This window comes from Coturnix japonica, chromosome 1, assembly GCF_054131305.1.
Source record: "Coturnix japonica strain WE chromosome 1, WE-NBRP24, whole genome shotgun sequence".
Lineage (NCBI taxonomy): Eukaryota > Metazoa > Chordata > Aves > Galliformes > Phasianidae > Coturnix > Coturnix japonica.
The window spans coordinates 71,348,484-71,368,452 of NC_140663.1; the positions used below are offsets into that span (position 1 = coordinate 71,348,484).

Genomic DNA, 19,969 nt, shown 5'->3' on the forward strand with positions numbered 1-19,969 from the left:
ATACAGTCACAAAACCTTCCCTACAGGACCTCCCGTCCATCAGCGTGCAGGCTGGATGTTGCTCTCAGTGGGTGTTTGTTCAGAGCTCCTTATTGTCCGTTACATGGCTCAGGGCGTTATTTGCTGTACGGCATCCAAACCTGGCACTGAATGCAGATGTAAGAATGTCCCTGTGGGTTTTTCTGTAGTGCTAATCACCGCTGCGCCCGAGCATTTTATAAACAGCCCTAACAATGTCCCAGCAACATTCTTGCAAGCTTTTGTTCCACACCCTCTTCCCAGCAGTACCATGTCCCTGCCGGGCCCACGCTGGACTGTGGTTCCCAAGCCAGCTCTGCTGCCAGGCAGCGTGCCATTGCACAGCACAGTGCAAACAGCCGTCATTCATTTCTCCATCTATGCTTCTCATCCTATCTCTTTGCCTTGACCCTTGCTGAGAGCCTCCACCCTATCAGCGGTGATGCTGGGGTGCTTTGATTCACCATTACTTTATGATTTCCCTGTGTGGAATGGAGGGGTTGATTTCTGATTACCAGTATGGAACATTTGATAATACCAATTGTTACATTGCAGAGGGCACATTCACAATCCTGAACTTAAGCATCGGCTGCTATAAGAGGTGTCTCACCCAGCAGAGCTCTGGAAGGTGAGTAAAACATGTTGGTTTTTCTGCTATTGAGGTAATAATGGCTGCAGTTGTCACCACCATTTCAGATTCTCACCTTAGGAGCTTGGCAGCCCTACATCCCAAGCTCATAATGAGTGTGATCCTTAGAGGCCATAGGGATGCTTCAAGAAAGGAGGAAGGTCTTGTTGAAATCCCTGCTTACTGGATGCTAAACAAGGATACCTAAATCACCAAGGCAGCCTTCTCTGACTTGAGAGGAAGCCGCAATGCCTGGTATTACTTCGGCCTCTCCACATTCCATCTCATTAATCTCAGCTTCTTCTCGTATTGGTAACATCAGGCTGTCTGGTCACCCTGAGTTTATTTAACAACAATTCTAAGAAGGTTTCCATGTCATTATCATACCTGAACTGATGTTGGGTAACACCATGCTGTGCTCAGAGTGGTCAGTGCAAACAGAAGACAGATGAGTGACCCATCAGTGGTCCTGCCATGACAACTCAGTACCCACACGGGCACCCAGAGATATGGGCAGCCCCCCCTTGGAGGTGCTCAGTGAGCAGCTGATCTACCCCTGGGGCCAGCCTTAGTTCTATGGGGAGCTTGGTGTGGAGCCCACTAGATCACCCCTTTCCATCTCTATCCTATGAAATCCTTCTCCTACGCTGAGAAGTCGGTATCTCCTATAGCCTCCCTCTAGTGTAAGGGGCAACAAAGTATTCGGGCATTTCCATCACAAAGAAACTGTAACCAAATATCCGCCGCGGAGACAAAGAAGTAGCAGCATCCATGTGAACCCAAGCGAACCTATGGGCGTCGGATCCACAAAGCCGAACTCTTCTGGTTTAGAAAAGCCACCGAGGTGAGGCACCGCTTTGAGGCAGCGCATCCCCGTCGCCCCGGGGCTTCCACACGTGTTCCTACCGCAGGGACGTGCCATTATCTCGCTGGCAGGAGCTGCTAACAAATTCTTCTCACAACGCCCGGAGGTGCGCACACACCTGTTCCCTGCTGTGACAGTATTGCTGCATTTAAACGGGTCACGCACCGCCTCCTTCGTTCCCTCGCGTCAACAACGGGGAAAAAAAAAAAGACAAATGAAGAGTGAGTGGGGAGCAAACGGGAAGGGGAGATGAACCAACGTTGCAGATGCGGGAGTGGCAAAACGCTGCACGGCAGCAAAACGCAACCGTGCCCGGAGGGACGAGCTCCTTCCCACCCGCACCCGGCACCGGGCCGAGCCGCTGAGACAAGGCTGCCCCCTACGGGAGCGAGGGGGGCGGAGCAGCTCCCCCCTACCTGCCGGGGTCCCGCATTTTGAGGCGAGGCGAGGGCTCCGGCACTGGAAAATGGAGCTCTTTTATTTCCTCGCGGCCATAGCCGAACTACAGCTCCCAGAAGGCAGCGGCAGTGCTGCTGCTCTGTGCTGCTCTGCACTGACCGGCCCTGTGCGTGAGGTGGGGGACAGGACTCCCAGAGGTACGTATGTAGCACTGACCCCACTGGAGCCAAGCCCGTCTCAACACCGTTCTCCTTCCCACCATCTTTTCTCTCCTGTCGCAGCCTTTGTCTTTCCTTGATGAATGCACTTCTTTCCCTGTGTCATTTAGTAGAGAGGCAGCAGTGAAATGCCAGTGTTGGTTTTAAAGTGTTGTCTTTCAGTTTGGAAGTCCAGACTGGGACGTGGGCAAGAAGGCTTAGGGCTCATTGAACAAATAGACTTTACCTTGCTCAGCGTGAAAGGTGTGGCATGGTCAGACGAGGGCTGAACAGGAGCTCTGCGGGACCTCGGTGTGCCCCAGCACACAAAGAGGCTACTGAGAGCTTCTTTCTCTTCCCAAAGCTGCAGTTCCAGTTTGCTGTCACTGGATGTCATGTAGGCAGCTTTTTCTTTTCCAAAAGCTGCAGTTTTATTTGACTGCCATTGGATGCCAAGTGGGCATCTGGCCTGTGGACGGCAAAACGACCCCGTTCCTCAAATACAGACAAGTGCAGAGAAACATGAGGCCAAGCCAAGTGTCTCAGGTGTGAAATACATTTTAATCAAGTTTAGGGTTCTGCAGTTTGTTGCTCTGCTGAGCGCTGCCTGTCTAGAAGGTGACATCATGGGCAGAAGAGAGTGAAGGAGTGCAAGAGGGATGGAAACAGAGGAAAAGGTCAAGAGAAGCAAATGAGAGCGTGTGTTTTGTTTACGACTGTGTTTTAATACATTGCCCCACAGTGCTACGTGCTGACCCACAGAGCTGCTCAACCTGGAGACTGACAGCACACGTACACACGGCCAGTGACAAGCAATTCTTCACCCAACACTAAGCTGCTGCCAAGCACAGCTCAACACAGAACAGCGCTCAGAACGGAAGGAAGAGACACTTAGGTCCCACCACGGCTCAGCACAAATGCACCTGGGGCACAGCAATGCTGTAGGCCAGTACACATACACCTACGCACACTCACAACGAGAGCGAGCCACTGGTGACACTCGTTCAAACACAGCTACAAGTGCGACACTTGTCCAAACACACCAGCCGACGCACATATGTTCACTGCACATGCTTCGGCGTACAACGTAAACACGCTGGGCAGCATGCTCCCATAGTCTAATATGTGAACAGAGGGATTCAGATGCACACAAGAACGAAAGACACAAAATGCCTAGATCCAGAAATGCTTATGATCCCAAAGCAAGGGACAGGGTGTGGAGCTCTTTTTCATCCTTCGCTTGGGTATATCTAGCCAGGGATACCTGAACTCGTGGGGCTCTGAGGTGAGAGGAAACCAGGTGGCAGAGAAGGGAGACAGAGCAAAAAAGGGAGCAGTGAAGAGAAGGGAAGGTTCAGAGTCTGTGATGTGGGAAAGAGTTGAAGGGTGTCTTTGCCTGGGGGACAACGTTCAAAGAACACTTGGGTTGCGAAAGTTGTGTCCAGCAAAGCGTGCTTCATCACCAAGCTCTTCCTCAATCCTGCAGGAGAGAGAGACAGCAAGAGTCAGAGAAGGCACCAGAGAACCTGAGGGAGGGATAACATACAGCCAGGAGGATTGTTGCTGGAGGGTGCTGCTATCCCACCATGCCAAGGAGGAGGGATCCAGAGATCTCTACTTTCACCTCTGCACTTTGCCTTCACATTTTTCCCCACAAGCTCCTTCTGCCCTTGGGCTTCTCCATTTAGTTAATCTCAATTCTCACTCCTGTTTCCTACCCTCGGAGCCCCTTACCTCATGAGCTGGTTGTATTTAGCCAGACGTTCAGACCTGCAGGGGGCACCCGTCTTTATCTGTAAAGGATTACCCAAAACAAACACTGTAAGACACCGCTATGACTTGCACCAGTTTCCCCAGAGGCAGAAGCAGAAGGGATGCTGCTTCTCACCCCTTCATTTTCCTGCCAGCCTGTGCACACCCGAGGTTTCACGTACCTGCCCAGTGCACAGTCCTACAACCAGATCAGCAATGAAAGTGTCTTCGGTCTCCCCAGATCGGTGACTCACCATCACACCCCAGCCATTCTCCTGGGCCAACTTACAGCTGCAAGGAGCAAGAAATGGTTTCAGCAGCTGCCACTCTAATACCCACCACCTGCACAGGGTGAGATCCAGACCCCCCTCTCCTCCCACACTCAGCATCCTACACTCTTGTAGAGACACCAGTCTTAACCTTACTATGATACACCACTGACTCTTTCAGACAACAGTGGCAGCAGGGTGGACTCACGCTTGGATGGCCTCCGTGACAGATCCAATCTGGTTGACTTTGAGCAGGAGGCAGTTGCAGGCCTTCTCTTCAACAGCTCGCTCGATGCGCTTGGGGTTTGTCACCGTCAGGTCGTCTCCCACTATCTGAATCCCAACATTGGCCGTGAACTTGGACCAGGCCTCCCAGTCATCTTGGTCAAAGGGATCCTCAATGGAAACCACTGAATGGAAAACAGAAGAGACAAGTCAAAGCTACCTTCCTTTCCATGCCCCCCAAATGGTAGAGATGCACCTGTGACGTCTGCAACACCGCTGCCAAGCACAGTGGCTCACCTGGATAATCACGTACAAAGCTTTGATAGAGGTCACCCAGCTCATCTGCAGAAATGTAGCGGCTCGGGTCATCTGGGGACTTGAAGTCAAGGTCATATTTGCCATCTCGATAGAACTCAGAGGCTGCCACATCCATACCGATGACGATCTTGTCTGTGTAGCCAGCCTTGTCAATAGCTTCCTTGAGGAGCTCCAGAGCTGGAAGGGAGAGAGTTAAAGTCAGCCTGTGTGGAGAGCTCTGACTTCCAGCAGAAACCCTCCCTAGGAAGGCCCCCCACTGCGAGTCTGATGGCACAATGAGGGAGAGAGAACAAAGCCCAGAGCACAACAGAAACACTCTGAGGAGCTGTGGAGGCCACATCCAAAGGGACAAAAGGACCTGGTGCAGAAAGGCCTTGCTCACACCATTGCAGGCAGGAGTATCCCACTGTGTAACTCTCACCTTCACTGTTTTCCAGGATGTTAGGGGCAAATCCTCCTTCATCACCCACATTAGTAGCATCCTTGCCATACTTCTCCTTGATGACGCTCTTGAGATTGTGATAGACTTCAGCCCCAATGCGCATGGCATCGCGGAAGCTCTCAGCTCCCACAGGTAGGATCATGAACTCCTGCATTGCCAATTTGTTGCCTGCATGGGAACCTCCATTGATCACATTGAAAGCCTGGAAGAGTTTGCAAGTGAATTAAAGCTGAAAGAACCCGTTTTGACAAGGCTCTCACCATGTCTATTGGTGGTATATCACATCCCATAGAGTAACATAACACATGAGCTGCAGCGTGTCAGACCAAAGCCACATATAGCCTAGAATCCTCCTTCCAATAGCGGTAAACAACTGGAGAGGACTTTCCCACCTGTTTCCCTCTCAGAGTTTGCCCAGATTGTATGTATTTACCTGTGCATTCAGCAAGGATACGTCAGCTTCTCTTCTAGGACATTTTTCCTCAACCCCAAGACAATTTTAGCACCCACAGTATGCTCTGTGAGGGAGTTTCACACTGTGACTAGCCTTGTTTTGAACTGTGCCTCAGAGGGTTCACGTGATGCCCTGTGGTTCTTGTATCAAGAGTGAGTGGTTGATCCTCAATCAACCCCCACCACAACATCTGTATCCTCCTCAGCTCCTATTTTCCACATGGATGACTCCTAGTTTACATAGCCCTTCCTTTTACAGAAGCTGGCCCATGACTGATGTATCTCTTATCCTTTCCTGAACCCTTTACAGTTCCCCTCTACCCCTGTGGAGGTGAGAAGGGAAGAGCCTTACACACCATTCCAGGAGTAGACATTCTGGTTTGAGTCCTACCCAGAGAAAGCCTGGTCATTGGTTTGCTTCCTACAGTGCATTCAGCTGGTCTTTTGGTCCTATATCCCTTCCTTCTCTGCCTTCTCTATCAAACACACTCTTTGAGGTGTCTTTAAAAGCTTCTGAATTAGTAAGTCAGGGATGGAGGATTCTTACTGGCACAGGAAGGATGAGATCGGAGTTGCCTGCCAGGTCAGCAATGTGCCGGTACAGGGGGACATCCTTCTCTGCAGCTCCTGCCTTGCACACAGCCAGTGAGACTCCCAGGATGGCATTGGCACCAAACTTGGCTGTGAGCAAAACCAAGAAGTCATTGAGGTTCTCAGGTACTGCCCTGCCCAGCAAGTGTCCTTGCCAGACCAGCCTACAGCCCTCCCTCCACCCATTGTGCTCTTTACTCCCCAGACCAAAATAAATAGCAAATTACATTTGTTCTCCGTGCCGTCCATCTCAAGCATCAGGTTGTCTATCTTCTCTTGATCTACAACAGAGAGGCCCTGGAGGAAAGAAAGAGTTCCTGAGAAGGGGATGTTGAGAAGAGTCGTTGGCTCTGGCACACGAGGAAGGAGGTGTTGATGGAGAAGCTGAGGGTACATGGACCTTTTTCAGCTTGTGGGGGAATATATACACACAAAGCTCTGGAAATTAGCGCCTTGGCATATAGTTGAGTAAGGTAACCATGATGATGTTACTGCAGTGCGGTGTAGATGCACCCGCATTGGATAAGGGACCAACAGCAGCCCAGGTTGGCCACGCAGAGTTCGACACATAGCACTCACGTGAGGATTTATCCAGCTTTTTGGCAGCTTCCATGGAGCTTTGTGGTGCTATGGCTACAGATAAGCTAGGCATAACAGTGCATGCTCAACCCCAAGAAAGCGCATGTGAACTAGATGGAGCCGTTCCTGGGAGTGAGCCGGGGAGCAGTGTTAGGGACAACAAGGGGGGCCTCCCAACACTACACAAAGTTCTAAGGGGTGAGGATTGCTGGGCTCTCAGTCAGGCTCCTCACAAGCTGTGTGGCTTTCAGTGTGTGACATCAGCTCAACTCCCTTCAGAGCAGGTCCCATAAAGGGCTTACAGATGTAACACCACAGCTCTGTAAGTTCACAGACTGTGCTGGGGGGGCTGTCAAACCTTGCGTGGGTACAGTCATTGCTCACCACACTATGAATGCTGGAGGAGAGGGGAGGACAAATGGGTGTGAGGATGCAGACGTGTGGATGAGATTAAGTGAGGAGGAGCACATCTGAAAAAGGGAGAGAGCTCTACAGAAAGAAAGGAGGGGAAAGGGTAGGTGGTACAGGTGCAGCAGTGAGCCAGGTAGGGTTAACTCCTTTCCACCCAGAGGAAAGATCCCTGCGGTTGCATACAGCCATGGAGGCAGGAGGGGTGTGCCTGGGTTCACAGAGAGCAGCACTACATCTGTCAACCCAGTGAGATGAAGAAAGGCAGAAACAGAGATCAGGTGGAAAGAGACGGAACGGAGTAAGCAGTCAATAAGGAAGAACAAAGAGAAATCCTTACAGAGCCCACGATAGCTGGGGCGACAGTGCTGTTGATATGATCCACGGCCTGCAGGACCCCTAAATAAGGGAATAGACAGAGAAAGAAGGAGAGAGACAAAGGTTGAGGCAAAGAAGAGAATGAAGAGAGGGAGGGAGAAGACCAATAGAAAGGCTGAGAGGGGAAACAGGGAGGGAAGATCGAGGCCTGATATTTCACTTGACACTGGGTCTGTGCCTGCATGGTCCCATGGAGGGCATGTTTCATTAGTGGATGAGTGGTAGCCCCACGTGAAGCAGCCCCAGGTACAGGGTGTGGGGCAGACACCTCCCCACCTTTTCCAAGGAAACGGGACTTGTCGTTATCTCGTAGCTCCAGTGCTTCATAGATACCAGTGGATGCTCCGCTGGGCACTGCCGCTCGAAACATGCCTGTCAGACAGTAAAACACGGGTGTGAGTAGAGCAGAGGATTAAAAGGAAGGAAAGCCCTCATGCATCTGTCCGTATTCTACTTTAAGGAAAGGACAGAGCCACATATCTCAGAAACAAATATTCCCTCAACCTCAAGAGCGTGGCCATAGAAGCACTTCCAAATGTGCCCCAGGAGTGAAAGTATAGCTGCAGGAGAGCACTGTGTGGATAGGATAAGAAGGTAAATACATCTGTTTTGAAGAAACTAATTGTCCCTGCTATAATCAGACATGGGGCAAGCCAGATGCACAGCAGTCAGCAGTCGCTGTGCATGTCATGCAGGACCACAGGTAGACGCCAGGAGATCTGTCTCCCTGGCCTGATGTCTCTGGTTGCTCACTGGAGCACCTTCAATGGGAGATCCTCCCTGCTCGGTGCACATCCAGCCCCTTCAGTAAGGCAGGACTTTCACCTCTCATCTTCGCCCCATACCTTTGTGTGTGTACAGGTCCACCTCCACGGTGGGGTTCCCACGAGAATCCAGGATCTCTCGGGCATGGATCCTCTCGACTGCCATGGTGACTCTGTGGAGAGGAGAGGAAAGGACATGCTCAGTTCTGATGCTTTGGTCTGTGGGCAAGAGAGCTGAGATATCTGAGAGATCTGAGAGCTGACATGGGCTCTCAGCACACCTGTGTTTGTTGGGGGGGGTGCTGCAAATAGGGTATCATGGCAAAGAGCAGGGCTAAGAAACAGGCTGGGGAAGCGAGAGTCAGTTCCCAGTCCCACGGCCCTTGGGAAATCACAGGGCATGGGGAAATCACACTGTTCTGAAGTGTCAGCAAAAGCTTGCAGTGCTGGGGAGGTTCAATGGGGGAAACCAGGGCTCTTTGGAACCTCGGCAGGGCCCTCCACAGTGCCCATGTGGGCTAGGATCTCCCTCAGCCACACTGGCAGCACTCCTCACGCCATCTGGCCCGCACTGCAGGAGCTTCCTCCAGAGCCATGCCTGCACAGCTGTGAGCTTCTTCACAACGGTGCCCTGCCCATGCCCCTATTAAAACGACCTACGGCACAGCAGGGGTCTGACAAGACCAGTGCCAGATGCAGTGCTTACATGTTGGCCCTGGTTACATCCCTCTGCTTACATTCACCTACCCCTGTTTGAGCCAGCTCCAAGGATGCCAAAAGACAAGACCAAATCCAACCCAGCTGGGTCCATCCCATCATTTACTGGATCTTTTCATTCCTTTTTAGTTCTCGACAACCTTTTCTCCACTTCTGTGGCTTCCCCATGTCCCCCTCTGCTTGGCCTCTGCTGAACCACTCTGAAATCCCCAGCATCAGCTGCACTGTCCTGAAAGCAGGTCAGAGGCGGATAAGCCGGGATATAAGGGATTGGGACAGAGCCATAGTCGGAAACCCATTGACACAGTGAGAAGAGCAGCTAGGCTGAAGGCTGGGCTGCCTCTCTCAAGCAGGGGCTGAGCAGGGCACCGTGGCATGGCGCTGCTGCAGTGCCTCCCACGGGCACGGCTGCATGCGGCGCAAACCACCAGGGCACTGCCTGACCCTGCTGCAGCAATGCCCCCTGCAGCAATGCCCCCTGCCTTCCCAGCAGGCCAGCACTGCAGAGACCTCTCCCCGAGGCACAGCCAGCAGTCCTGCATGCTGGGAACCCGGTGCAGCTGCCACCCCCCCCGGCCAGGCACTGCTCCCAAGGAAGCCCGCACTGCTGCAGTGTCGTGGCTGCTGCAGCTCTCGCTCGCTTGACTGTCACCTCCTCTCCCTGCTGCCCCCCCTCACCCTGCGCGGTGTGGGGCGGTGATATGAAAACATCCCTCCTCCTCCTCCCTCCTTCTCCCCGGGACTGGGCTGCGCTCCCGTGTTTGCGTCGACACAGTAGTTTGGGAGAGGTCTGCTCTGAGGTTGGGTCCTTTCCACAGCAATATCCAGCGAGCTTTACCTCACGCTACAGCCAGTCCCCTCCCCCAGGTAAAGCTCCATCTCAGCATCTCCCCGCAGTGCCCTTGGAAGCAGCCCCCTATGCTTGTCGGTTGCCCCCCCCCCAACTCCCCCCTTTCCCCAGCCTCGTATCTGAACTGATGCTCGCCGGGGATGGGGAAGGAGGGAGTACCTGAAATTAAAATAGGAAAGAGAAGTGAGAAGGGTGGGGGTGAGGAGAAACGGGTGGGAGGAGCAGGTGGAGGAAGTGAGAGGAGTTTAATCGCTAATGCCGCTCACTACGGTCCTTTCCTACAGGGACACAAGTGCGTGTAGGGTTTGGAGGGCACGGAGCGGGGAGCAGAGGCACGCATGCAGTGAGGGGAGGGGGCGGCTGGCAACGGGGGGGGGGGGACACTTACCTTCCTAAAGCAGGGGTGAACGAGAGACTGAGAAAGTGCTGGTAGAGAGGAGAGAGGACGGAGCTGAGAAGGGATGCAGGACCTCAAGGGGAGATGATGTGTCCTCTAAGCCAACGGCGGCGGCGGCAGCAGCAGGATGGAGACGCCCCTGATAGGGCCGGGACAACAGCATGTGACCCAAAGCTGCGATGAGTCAGGATTTAGCAAAGCTTTGCAAACAGCACGTAGAGGATGGAGAGAGAAAGAGAGAGAGACAGACAGGGGACGGACACAGACAGATGAGGGCGAGAGAGATAGGGAATAGGAGTGGGTGGGCAGGATAAACAATTGCAGACACTCTAGGCTCATTACAGATTTTTATCCAAATAAGAAAATCACGTAGAATTTCTGCGAGCCATAAATCAAAGCACAACGTTTGTAACCCCCCTTTTCCCCTCTTGGGACTACTTGGAGTATGTACGTGCAGAGACTGTAAAAACACTGCGGTAACTGAAGGCAGCAGCCAGGACACTCCTCTCTTCTTCAGGCAAAATGAGGTGAACCTCGTATCTGTAGCTTTGCTCTATGGATAGATGCATCCCCACATCTTCACAGGGAACAGGGATTTGAACTGGTGGTCACTTGGTCACATCACCTTGCAGAGGTACCTCTATTTCCTGAAGAAGGACAGAGGGAGAACTGAAATGACTCCATGCCTGGCTTCTTTTCCTCTTTCACCCCTCACTTGTGCTGCTGGGACCAGGGATGGCCATCAGGCTGTGAAGCCTGTTTTCTGTTGCAGGCTGCTCTGCCCTTGGGACTGACCTCTCTCAGCTATTTCATCATGCAACCCACAGGAGGAGGGGCTGAACAGCACATCTGATCTTATGTCTTTCACATCCTTGTTCATACCTTTTCTTCTTCCTGCCTTTTCTAACATATTCCATTCGCCTCTGCATGCTAATTTTGCTCAACTGGTTCCTTGTCGAGACGCTTCAGGTTTGGCAGCTGGTCCAGAACCTCCTGCTGGTAGTTTGAATCGTCAGCGCATGGATTGTCCATCAGCACCAGGACCTGCAGCATGGGGAGCACCTGCAGTTTTGCCACTTCCTGCAAGCTACTGATCGCATTGTTCCTAAAGAAAAGCCAGCACAATGTGCAGGTGAAAGAGATCCGTATAAGTCATAACAATAAGGATTTCTTTGTGTTCGGTGCATTGAACTGTCTGACAATGCCAACCCCCTGTACAGCAAGTGCTTGGAAGAAAAGGACACTGGTGGTCATGGCCAGGACATGGAGGAGAAGCAGAGGGGGATGGAACAAAGAGTAACAGCAAGATTTTAAAGGTATGGTGTAGGGTCTGAGAGCAACTGGAGAGGCAGATCTTTACCGAGAGGTGGGAAACTGGTAGAAAACTGAGCCCTGAACACCAGTCAAAAGCAGTAAAGATGAACCCAACCTGTACCCATCAGGTCTCCAGCTTCTAGAGAAAGCAGAAAATCCTAAAGATAGGAGTACAGCCTGATTAACTGCTGTTTAGTCTTGACACAAAGCAGGGAGGACCCACCGTAGATTGAGGTACTGCAGGCACTTCATGCTGCTAGAGAATCCATCCAGGGTCCCAAGCTCATTATCACGCAGGTGCAGGGTTGATAGCTGCTCTAGTGCCTCAAGGCCTTCAAGGCTCTTAATGGTATTCTGGGCCTAAGCAGGGATGTAGGAAGTGAGAATTAAAACAAAAAGGCAGACATGGCAAAGGAAATAGTTATTTCTGGCCTGTTAAGCTCTTTCTACTCTTCAGACTTCCTAGCACTGCCAAGCAACCTCTGAAGCAGGACATCATACATACACAACAACACAGGGAGCCTTCCTGGCAGTGACACATAGTATGGCCAGAAGCCAAACCAGGAATTGTACTGGAATTGTAGAGACAGAGGACAGAATACCTTGAGAACACGTCTGCAGCTCTCACTTGTACCTGATCAGGATGCTGGTTACGCTCACAAAGAGTCAGATGGGAAAGGACCTTTGGAAGTCTCCATGCAGCACCATGCTTACAACCAGGCTAACTCCAAGAGTCCAGTGAACTTCCAGTTTAGCTCCTTCTTTTATGGGAGAAATCTACTATCAAAATGCATACGACCAGAAGCGGGCTGCATGATCCTGACAGAGGTTTCAGAAAAGCAGGGCCTGACATCTGGTTTAAGTGCTTCTTAGCACCACATCTTTCAACCCAGAGATAAGCAGAACATCACTTGTGATTGTGGCTTAGGGTTGTAGTCCCTAAGGATGCAGATACCCGAACAGGACACAGGGAGGGAGGCTCCTATCCTAGTTTCAACCGAGATAGTGCTAATGTTCTCCATAGTAGCTATCACTGTGGCATGTTTTGTATTGAGGATGAGGATGATGTTGTTGTTACCCAAGCAGTGATGTAGTCAATGCCCAAATCTAACAGAAGGGGAACAGCCTCAGCTGGTAGGATAGGAGAGGAGGAAATCAGGAGCTGATGACGGAATCAGGGTGGGGAGCTCACAGACCACTAGTGTGTGAAATGAATAGCAACCTACTATCACTCCCACTTGCTCCATTACACCAGCGCAAAGAGTTTGAAAGACTCCAGCCATGCAAGCTATCGTTTCTTAGTGGAAGCTAATACAATACGTTGCCCATGCTGTAGCTAGCCTTTGTCAGCAGTACTGCACAATGAAGTAACACAGACCTACCCTTCGCACAGCACTGAACCTAAAATGGATGCTGACTGAGGCACCACGTGGTTCACAATCAGCCTTTAGTTTTCCTGCCGGTGGGCAGAACTTTGTGAATGCTGAAACTATGTCATATATTAACCAAATTTGATTCAGTTACTTTAAGCTGACCTTTGAATTCCTATTTGATGGGTGCGCTGAACCCTGCCCTTGCAACATCGGCTTTATCTACCTATGGACCATGTAACACCAACACGTTTCTACAGAGAGCAAAGCAGTACCGGGAGGTATCCCCCTCCAGAATGATTTGATAAGCAGGTGAACGTGGGAAACAAATTCAAGCCCACAACATTCCAATCAGTTGTTGTAGTTTTAATAATCTCATCCTACAGTTTGCCTGCTTCAGATGTGTGGCTCAGGAATTCTGTCTCCCACTTTAAATACAAGTGTTACTGTTGTTTAACTCCTGCTAACATGACTTGTTTTAATCAGAATTTCTATACTGTACCTAGTGACTTAGCCACTTCATCCCTCCTTCCAGCACCCATAGTTCTAAGACTTCAGCTTTACATCAGAGAATAGCAGACAACCTCAGCTCGCAATCTCCACTGTGCTTTCTGCCAGGGAGTACTGATGAAAAGAAACCCTGTAGCTTTTCAAAACCTTTTATCATCTCTAATTGCTTTTGCACAAGTAATGACTTGGGACCACTATCAAGTCTTTGCAAGCCATAGTACTGTGTGATTCATAGGAGTAAGCCAACATACTTTCTTCATTTATGTCTCAAGCAGTAAATGTTCCCTAAAGCAACTGTTTACAGGAGAAGAAAATTGCTTCTTCTTAGTTTCAATGAGATATTGAATCAGTTTCTTTTTTGGCAGCCCAAGATGTGAACCGTATATCTGTGCTGCTATACCCATACTCAATGAGGCCCATCAGAGAGGAGAAAGAGCTGCTGGCTATAGGTATTGGGTTAGATAGAGACCTCAAATAGGAAAATGTACATGTAGAAGTGTGGACTGAATAGGCAGAAAGTTATTTCATATTATTATTAACTGAGAAGTGAGCCTGGAGGGCTGGAGCACCTTCTCTACGAGGACAGGCTGAGAGATGGGGCTCTTTAGCCTGGAGAACAAAAGGTTCCGAGGGGACCTAATAGCAGGTTTCCAGTATGTGAAGGGGGCCTACAGGAAAGCTCAGGAGAGACTTTTTAGAAGGGCAGGTAGTGACAGGATGAGGGGAAATGGCTTTAAACTGGAAGAAGGTACATTTAGATACTAGGAAGAAATTCCTTACTGTGAGGGTGGTGAGACACTGAAACAGGTTGCCCAGGGAGGCTGTGGATGCCCCCTCCCTAGAGGTGTTCAAGGCCAGGTATGACAGGTCTTTGAGCAACCTTGTCTAGTGTGAGGCATCCCTATCTACAGTAGGGAGGTTGGAACTAGAAGATCTTGAAGGTCCCTTCCAACCCAAAGCAGTCTATGTTCTGTGATCACCTTCCTACGTGTCATCCAGAGAACACTTACTGCTTTCCCCACTGACCTTCACGTTCCTGGGAGACATGGAGTGTGACCTTGCCTAATGCTGACAGGGAGAGAACGCTGCTCTCCCTTAGGTGCCTGCAAAGGGAGAATGCAACACACCAAACACTGCCAGTCTCCCTGCTCTCTGCAGAACAAGTACTGGTCAGCTGCTACTGCCTATGCACTATTTGAATAGACATCATAGAAGGATCTATCCCAAAGGAGAGACCTTTACCTTTTTAGCTCTCTGAAATCAGTTCCTTTCAGGCTGTGAAGACTGAACTGAATAGGCTAGCGTGTACACTATGATGTTTGGAATGGGACAGTGTCTTCCCTCCTCCCGCTGACTGAAGGTGCCAACCTCTGCAGCACCTCAGCCTCACTTCCCAAGCTGGCTGATTCCTTACCAGATAGAGTTTCTTGAGCTTGGGAAGGCGAAGCCCTGCTGTATTCTCTAGCTTGTTTCCTCGCAGCTCCAGGACACGCAGGCTATACAATGCTTGTGCATTCAGACCCATTGCTGCCTGGATTTTATTTCCTGAGTACCAGAGGATGGAGAAATAATGAGAGTTAATACCACTCAACAAGTTTTTTATGTGTATAATAATGAAGAGAGTAGTCTGTACCACCTTTAAGGCTGAGGCTGGCCAAGTGCGGGTGAGTAATACCCTCCATATTCTTGATTTGGTTGTGAGCAAAGCTGATGACCTGGAGGTAGGGAAGCTCCTGCATGTGTGCACTGGTAAGTAGATTCCCATCCACCTTCAGCCAAAGCAGGTGGGTTAAATTGCTCAATGGAGACAAATCCTGCAGCTTGTTGTCTGACAAATCCACATACCGCAGGTGAATGAAGCCTTCAAGGAGGCTGATGTCTGTCAAGTCCCTGTGGAAAGGAAAAAGTGAAGAAATCACCTCTCACTTCCTCCCCTGCTACCAGCCTTCAGTTTGCTTCTCACTATGGTGGGAAGGAGGGCCCCTTCTCCCACCTCCCTGCTGTCCTATGAAGCCTTATGTGAAGGAGGATAAGGGCAGGCAATAGGGACAGGCTAAAGATGCTGTAAGCAAGGCTGAATGCCAGCGAGAGGACCTTCCTTCCTGGCACAGACAGTACTTCTTCCCATTGAACTGTAGCTGTCAGGAGAGGGAAGAATGAGAGTAGAAAGAAGGCAAGCCTGGGGGGGTGGGGCAATCCAGGGCTGTGTGTAAATCATTAGACTTTACTAGCAGGAAAAAGCCAGTAGTCACCTAGACTGGTCTTACCTTGTGAGGCCTGCTACATCTAGAGTTCTTTGGGTGTACTCATGGGGCTAGAGCTCCAAACTGTCCCATGGCAATTGTGGCATTATAATTTTAAATTATAATTGTGTGAGTGTATGTTAATCAATTATATGCAGAGATGCTTAATGGAATTTTTTTGGACTGTTTGTAGTGAGGGTGTTCTGCTCAGATCCCCTTAAGAGATCACAGTTCAGAGCAGCTGATAGGCTCCCTCGAGCCTAGGGGTCACTATTGTGCCCCACAGATCCATGTGTCTGGCTACCGTGGCAGCAGTGCCCAGCTCAGGGCTAAGCTGAGCACAGGCTGGGAGGGAGGCAGGTCGAGAATGTGCCCTGTGACACTCCTGCCCCACAGTCTAGTCTCTGGTGGCCTTAGGTGCGGCCATGCAGCCAATTGGTGGCTACACAGACTGGTGAGGAGGAGGATCCCTTTTCCTGCACATATGCTGCACACTCACTTATACTTGGCTTCAAACTTCACATAGGCGTGTGCCAGGCCGTTGCCAGTTTTGCAGAGGAGGGAGAGACCCTCCTTCAGCATCTCCTCCGTCAGGGGACACGGGACCAGCTCCTGAGGGAGAGAGCACAACACAGGTGAAATGGCGGTTTTGGGGGGGGGGGGGGGGGGCTCAAGGCCAGCTGCCCCCACCGCCTCCTCACCTGCTTCTCCTCCTCCTCTTCTCCTTCTCCCTGCTTCTCTTCCTCTCCTCCCTGCTTCTCCTCATCCTCCCCCCCCTCTTGACCGACTGACTCCTCCTCCTCGCTCAGCTCCTCCATCTCCTCGACCCGCTCCCGACGGCTCACAGCGCCCCGTGCCCGCCAGGCCGCGCCGCTGCCTTGGAAACGGGGGCGGGCCCCGGCACCGCTCCCACAGCGCCGCGCTGACGGGCAACGGCGGATCCGCCTCCCCAGGCCCCGTGTGTTCCGGCTCGTGATCGTTCGGAGCTTTTATTCTATCCTCCTGAATACAGCGAGTGTGATGCACATCTCAATCTGTTTTCCCCATGTAGGTCACTCTCCTGGTCCCCTCTCTCCAGGCAGCACTGACAGCAGAGCTGGTAGCAGGGTTCTAAAACCCCACAAAAGCAGAACTCCCAAACACACTGCACTCCCTGTAACTATCGACCCCCAAAGTACTTCATCTGTATACACCTTGTCCTTAACTGCTTCTGAATAAGAACCAGGACACGCAGGGTTTTTTTGTCTTTTCATTTATTGTTCAGTACAGGACATTGGTGAGGTGTCTCACAAGGGTCTAAGCTGCCAGGCTCCTTGCAGATGGAGCTGAAGGATGCAGAAGATGGTGGTTCCTTTTTCCTCCCCCCAGTACTAGTGGCCCTCCCTCCCTGCAGGTCTGCAAAGAGAGAGAGAGGCAAGAGCCAGGTTGACTGTGGGCTCTAACAGCTTGCCAGATAACCGAGGATTTTGCCAGTTCAGAAAGGAAGATGGGTTCACACTAATGGGACTCCAACAAGGTGGTGGGGGTTAGCAGCACAGCTACAACAATAATTGTGGTGGTGGGGGAAAGCCTCAGAAGAAGCCTCTGTACCAAGAGATGTGCAACAAAAGGTCCCTTCTTGCTTCAGTTTCTTGCTCTTAACCGTAAGGGACTGCTCCTCACAGGCTGCTTTAATGTTTTGCATTGATAATATCCACAAACTCTGGCTTGAGAGAAGCCCCACCAACAAGAAAGCCATCCACATCGTGCTGAGAGGCCAATTCCTTACAGTTGCCACCGGTGACTGAACCTGAAGAGGGAACAGGATTAAGAGTTCAGACATAGCAAATCCAAAATGGCAATAACGCAGGAGGTAAAACCTGCAAGGTACCAGCCACCTCTTATTCTGTAAACGGTAAGACTGTCTCCCAAGCTAGTAAGTGGTTCTTCATGCTCATGTTAAGTCTCATGTTTCCTCATCAGCAGAGCAGAGCATGCTGTACGACAGCAGTGAGCAAAGTAAGTGCAGCCTCAAAGGGCCTAGACTCATTTACCTCCATAAATGATCCTAGTTGACTGAGCAACAGCATCAGACACATGGCTTTTGAGCCAGCCTCTCAGCTTCTCATGAACTTCCTGAGCCTGAAATGAAATAGGAACCGGAGTCTGAACCATCCTGCATACAGCTCCCTTCCAAAGAAGGAACCTTGTTCCATCTCCAGGGAGACCTCGAGTGGGGTCACACATTCATTTCATCAGTCACCTTGCCCTTGCTGTTACCTGTTGGGGAGTAGCAGTTTTACCAGTTCCAATAGCCCAAACTGGCTCATAGGCAAGAACCACCTTACTCCAGTCCTTCACGTTATCTGAGAGGAAAGAAGAAAGTAGACATGAGTGCAGTACCTCATGTTGGGAAGGGCCGATCTGGAAAAAAAGCTTCCTGGAACAGGCAGACCTTTTAATAACCTGACCACTGTTTGTTAATAATGTAGCTATGTATCTGAAGGCCAGGAACAGACAGTTATGGCCAAAATGGCTACTTCCCAGCTGTCCATAATAATAATAAGAGTCAATTATCTTCCCTTACCAGCAATGGCTTTGGTCTGTTCAAAGACCACCTTCTCCGTTATGCCAGCTTCTCTCTCATCCAGCTTCTCTCCAATGCAGGCGATGACACCAAGGCCCTCAGCAAGAGCATGAGCCACCTTCTGCCCAATCAACTGGGGATGGAAACAAGGTAAGCGGCAGTCAGACCTGCTCCTGTATCACCCACCTTTCCCTCCAACTGCTCACTCCAGCCTTCACAGCATTATCTGTTGGGTACCACCTCTGCGCTCCAGGCTCTCACCTCATCAGACTCTCCAAAAACATGCCTCCGCTCTGAGTGGCCCAGGATCACCCATGTAGCTCCAATATCTTTGATCATTGCTGGGCTGATGAGAAAGCAGATGAAGGTATTGACTCGCATCACTTGATGAAACTCACTTTGCAAAATAGTGCTGGCTTTAATCTTCATTTTGGGCTCACCTGATCTCTCCCGTGAAAGCACCCTTTGGTACCTTGTAACAGTTCTGTGCTGCAAGTCCGATCTTTGCATCAAGCTTCTGGCGGGCAAAATCAAGGTAGATTGAAGGGGCTCCGCAAACCACCTCTGTAAGGCACAAAAGTCACCCATAGGAAGGACAAGGGAAACAAACTGCACACAACCTTTGGCCCCATAGCCCAGCCCTGAGAGGCCACCCCTCCCCCTTCTCATGCCCCCTCCATTTGGTGGAGGCTCAGCTTGCCCTCGCTGACATTTGGGGACCACACCAAGTCGGAACATCCTCCCTACTATCTGATGACTCGACAGCAGAGGGGAAACTAATTCCAGGGGCCAGAAAGAGGGGGGGGCGGGGGTGGGCAGAAAGCCAGGCCTCACAGAATCCCTTGGAAAGATCCCAGCCGAGAAACCGGGCAGGAATGAACCGAGGAGGCTGAACCGGGGAGAAAAGGGCAGCGTCGGGTTACACGTGGATTACAGCGGGTATGGCAGCTCGGCAGGCCAGGCACGCTCCGGGAACCCGCTCCAGTAGCACGGTGCCCTCAGCCTCCACATCATGGCCCCGACCCCGGGCACAGAGAAGGGGCTGCAGGCCGAGGCCGTGGGGGACGATGCTGCGCAGAGGCCCCTCACCGCCCACCGCAGGATCCGCGCGGGGCCGGGCCCGCAGATCCCCGCGGCGCCGGCGGACGGAGGCCGCCCGCATCCGGCAGTAGGGGGCTGGACGCCGTGCCCTTCAGCGGCCGGGATCCGGTGTCGCGGTATTTTTAGCCCCGCCGCGGGGTTCGGTTTCGGCCCCGGCCGCCCCCTGACATTTCCCGTGCCCCGGCCGGGCCCCGCCGCGCGGGACGTGCGCTACGTGCGGCCGCGCCCTGCCGCCCTCCTTCCCTCCCTCACCGGTGTCGGCCGAGAGCTTGGCGCCGTTCAGCGTGTGGATGAGCTCGCCCAGGCTCTTCTTGTCGCCGTTCATCTTCCAGTTGCCGCCCACGAAGAACTTCCTAGGAGCCATGGCGGGGCCGAGGGGAGCACACGGTCACCAGCACGGGGGGAAGGTCGGCAACGGCACGGAGCCCGCGGTGACTGGTTTTATAGCCCGGCACTGCGCAAGGCCCGGCCCCCCGGTAGCTCCTCCCACCCCCGGTAGCTCTTCCCTCCCACCCCCGGGGCCCTGGCAGTCTCCTTTTGGAGCTGGCTGCGGCCGTTCTCAGAGGCACGTCACCTCCCTTCTCCGTCCTGAAGCTCGTAGCAGTGCCCGAGCTG

The 19,969-nt window shown here is 51.8% G+C and overlaps 3 protein-coding genes across 4 annotated transcripts; all 3 read right to left on the reverse strand.

Moving 5' to 3' along the window:
* Window positions 1-2,649: 2,649 nt before the first annotated feature.
* Window positions 2,650-10,353, reverse strand: ENO2 (enolase 2). 2 transcript variants are annotated; one of them, XM_015872738.3, is made up of 12 exons: window positions 10,242-10,353; window positions 8,368-8,459; window positions 7,799-7,894; window positions 7,485-7,543; window positions 6,385-6,454; window positions 6,114-6,247; window positions 5,093-5,315; window positions 4,651-4,848; window positions 4,337-4,538; window positions 4,042-4,150; window positions 3,842-3,900; window positions 2,650-3,587 (listed from the first exon to the last, which is right to left on the reverse strand). In XM_015872738.3, the coding sequence occupies exons 2-12, from the start codon at window positions 8,450-8,452 to the stop codon at window positions 3,518-3,520; spliced, it is 1,305 nt and encodes a 434-aa protein (XP_015728224.2). In that variant the 5' UTR covers window positions 8,453-8,459; window positions 10,242-10,353; the 3' UTR covers window positions 2,650-3,517. The 2 variants fall into 2 exon arrangements, with proteins under 2 accessions (XP_015728224.2, XP_015728243.2); XM_015872757.3 differs by lacking the exon at window positions 7,485-7,543.
* A 230-nt stretch (window positions 10,354-10,583) lies between these two features.
* Window positions 10,584-16,961, reverse strand: LRRC23 (leucine rich repeat containing 23). Its single transcript, XM_015872769.3, has 8 exons — window positions 16,955-16,961; window positions 16,389-16,609; window positions 16,187-16,299; window positions 15,081-15,334; window positions 14,859-14,989; window positions 11,788-11,924; window positions 11,133-11,355; window positions 10,584-10,897 (listed from the first exon to the last, which is right to left on the reverse strand). Exons 1-7 carry the CDS (start codon window positions 16,959-16,961, stop codon window positions 11,181-11,183), a joined length of 1,038 nt encoding a protein of 345 aa, XP_015728255.2. The 3' UTR covers window positions 10,584-10,897; window positions 11,133-11,180.
* Window positions 16,962-17,239: 278 nt separating this feature from the next.
* Window positions 17,240-19,770, reverse strand: TPI1 (triosephosphate isomerase 1). The gene is made up of 7 exons (XM_015872776.2): window positions 19,607-19,770; window positions 18,694-18,817; window positions 18,515-18,599; window positions 18,254-18,386; window positions 17,947-18,032; window positions 17,721-17,808; window positions 17,240-17,476 (listed from the first exon to the last, which is right to left on the reverse strand). Exons 1-7 carry the CDS (start codon window positions 19,716-19,718, stop codon window positions 17,358-17,360), a joined length of 747 nt encoding a protein of 248 aa, XP_015728262.1. The 5' UTR covers window positions 19,719-19,770; the 3' UTR covers window positions 17,240-17,357.
* Between the last annotated feature and the right edge of the window lie 199 nt (window positions 19,771-19,969).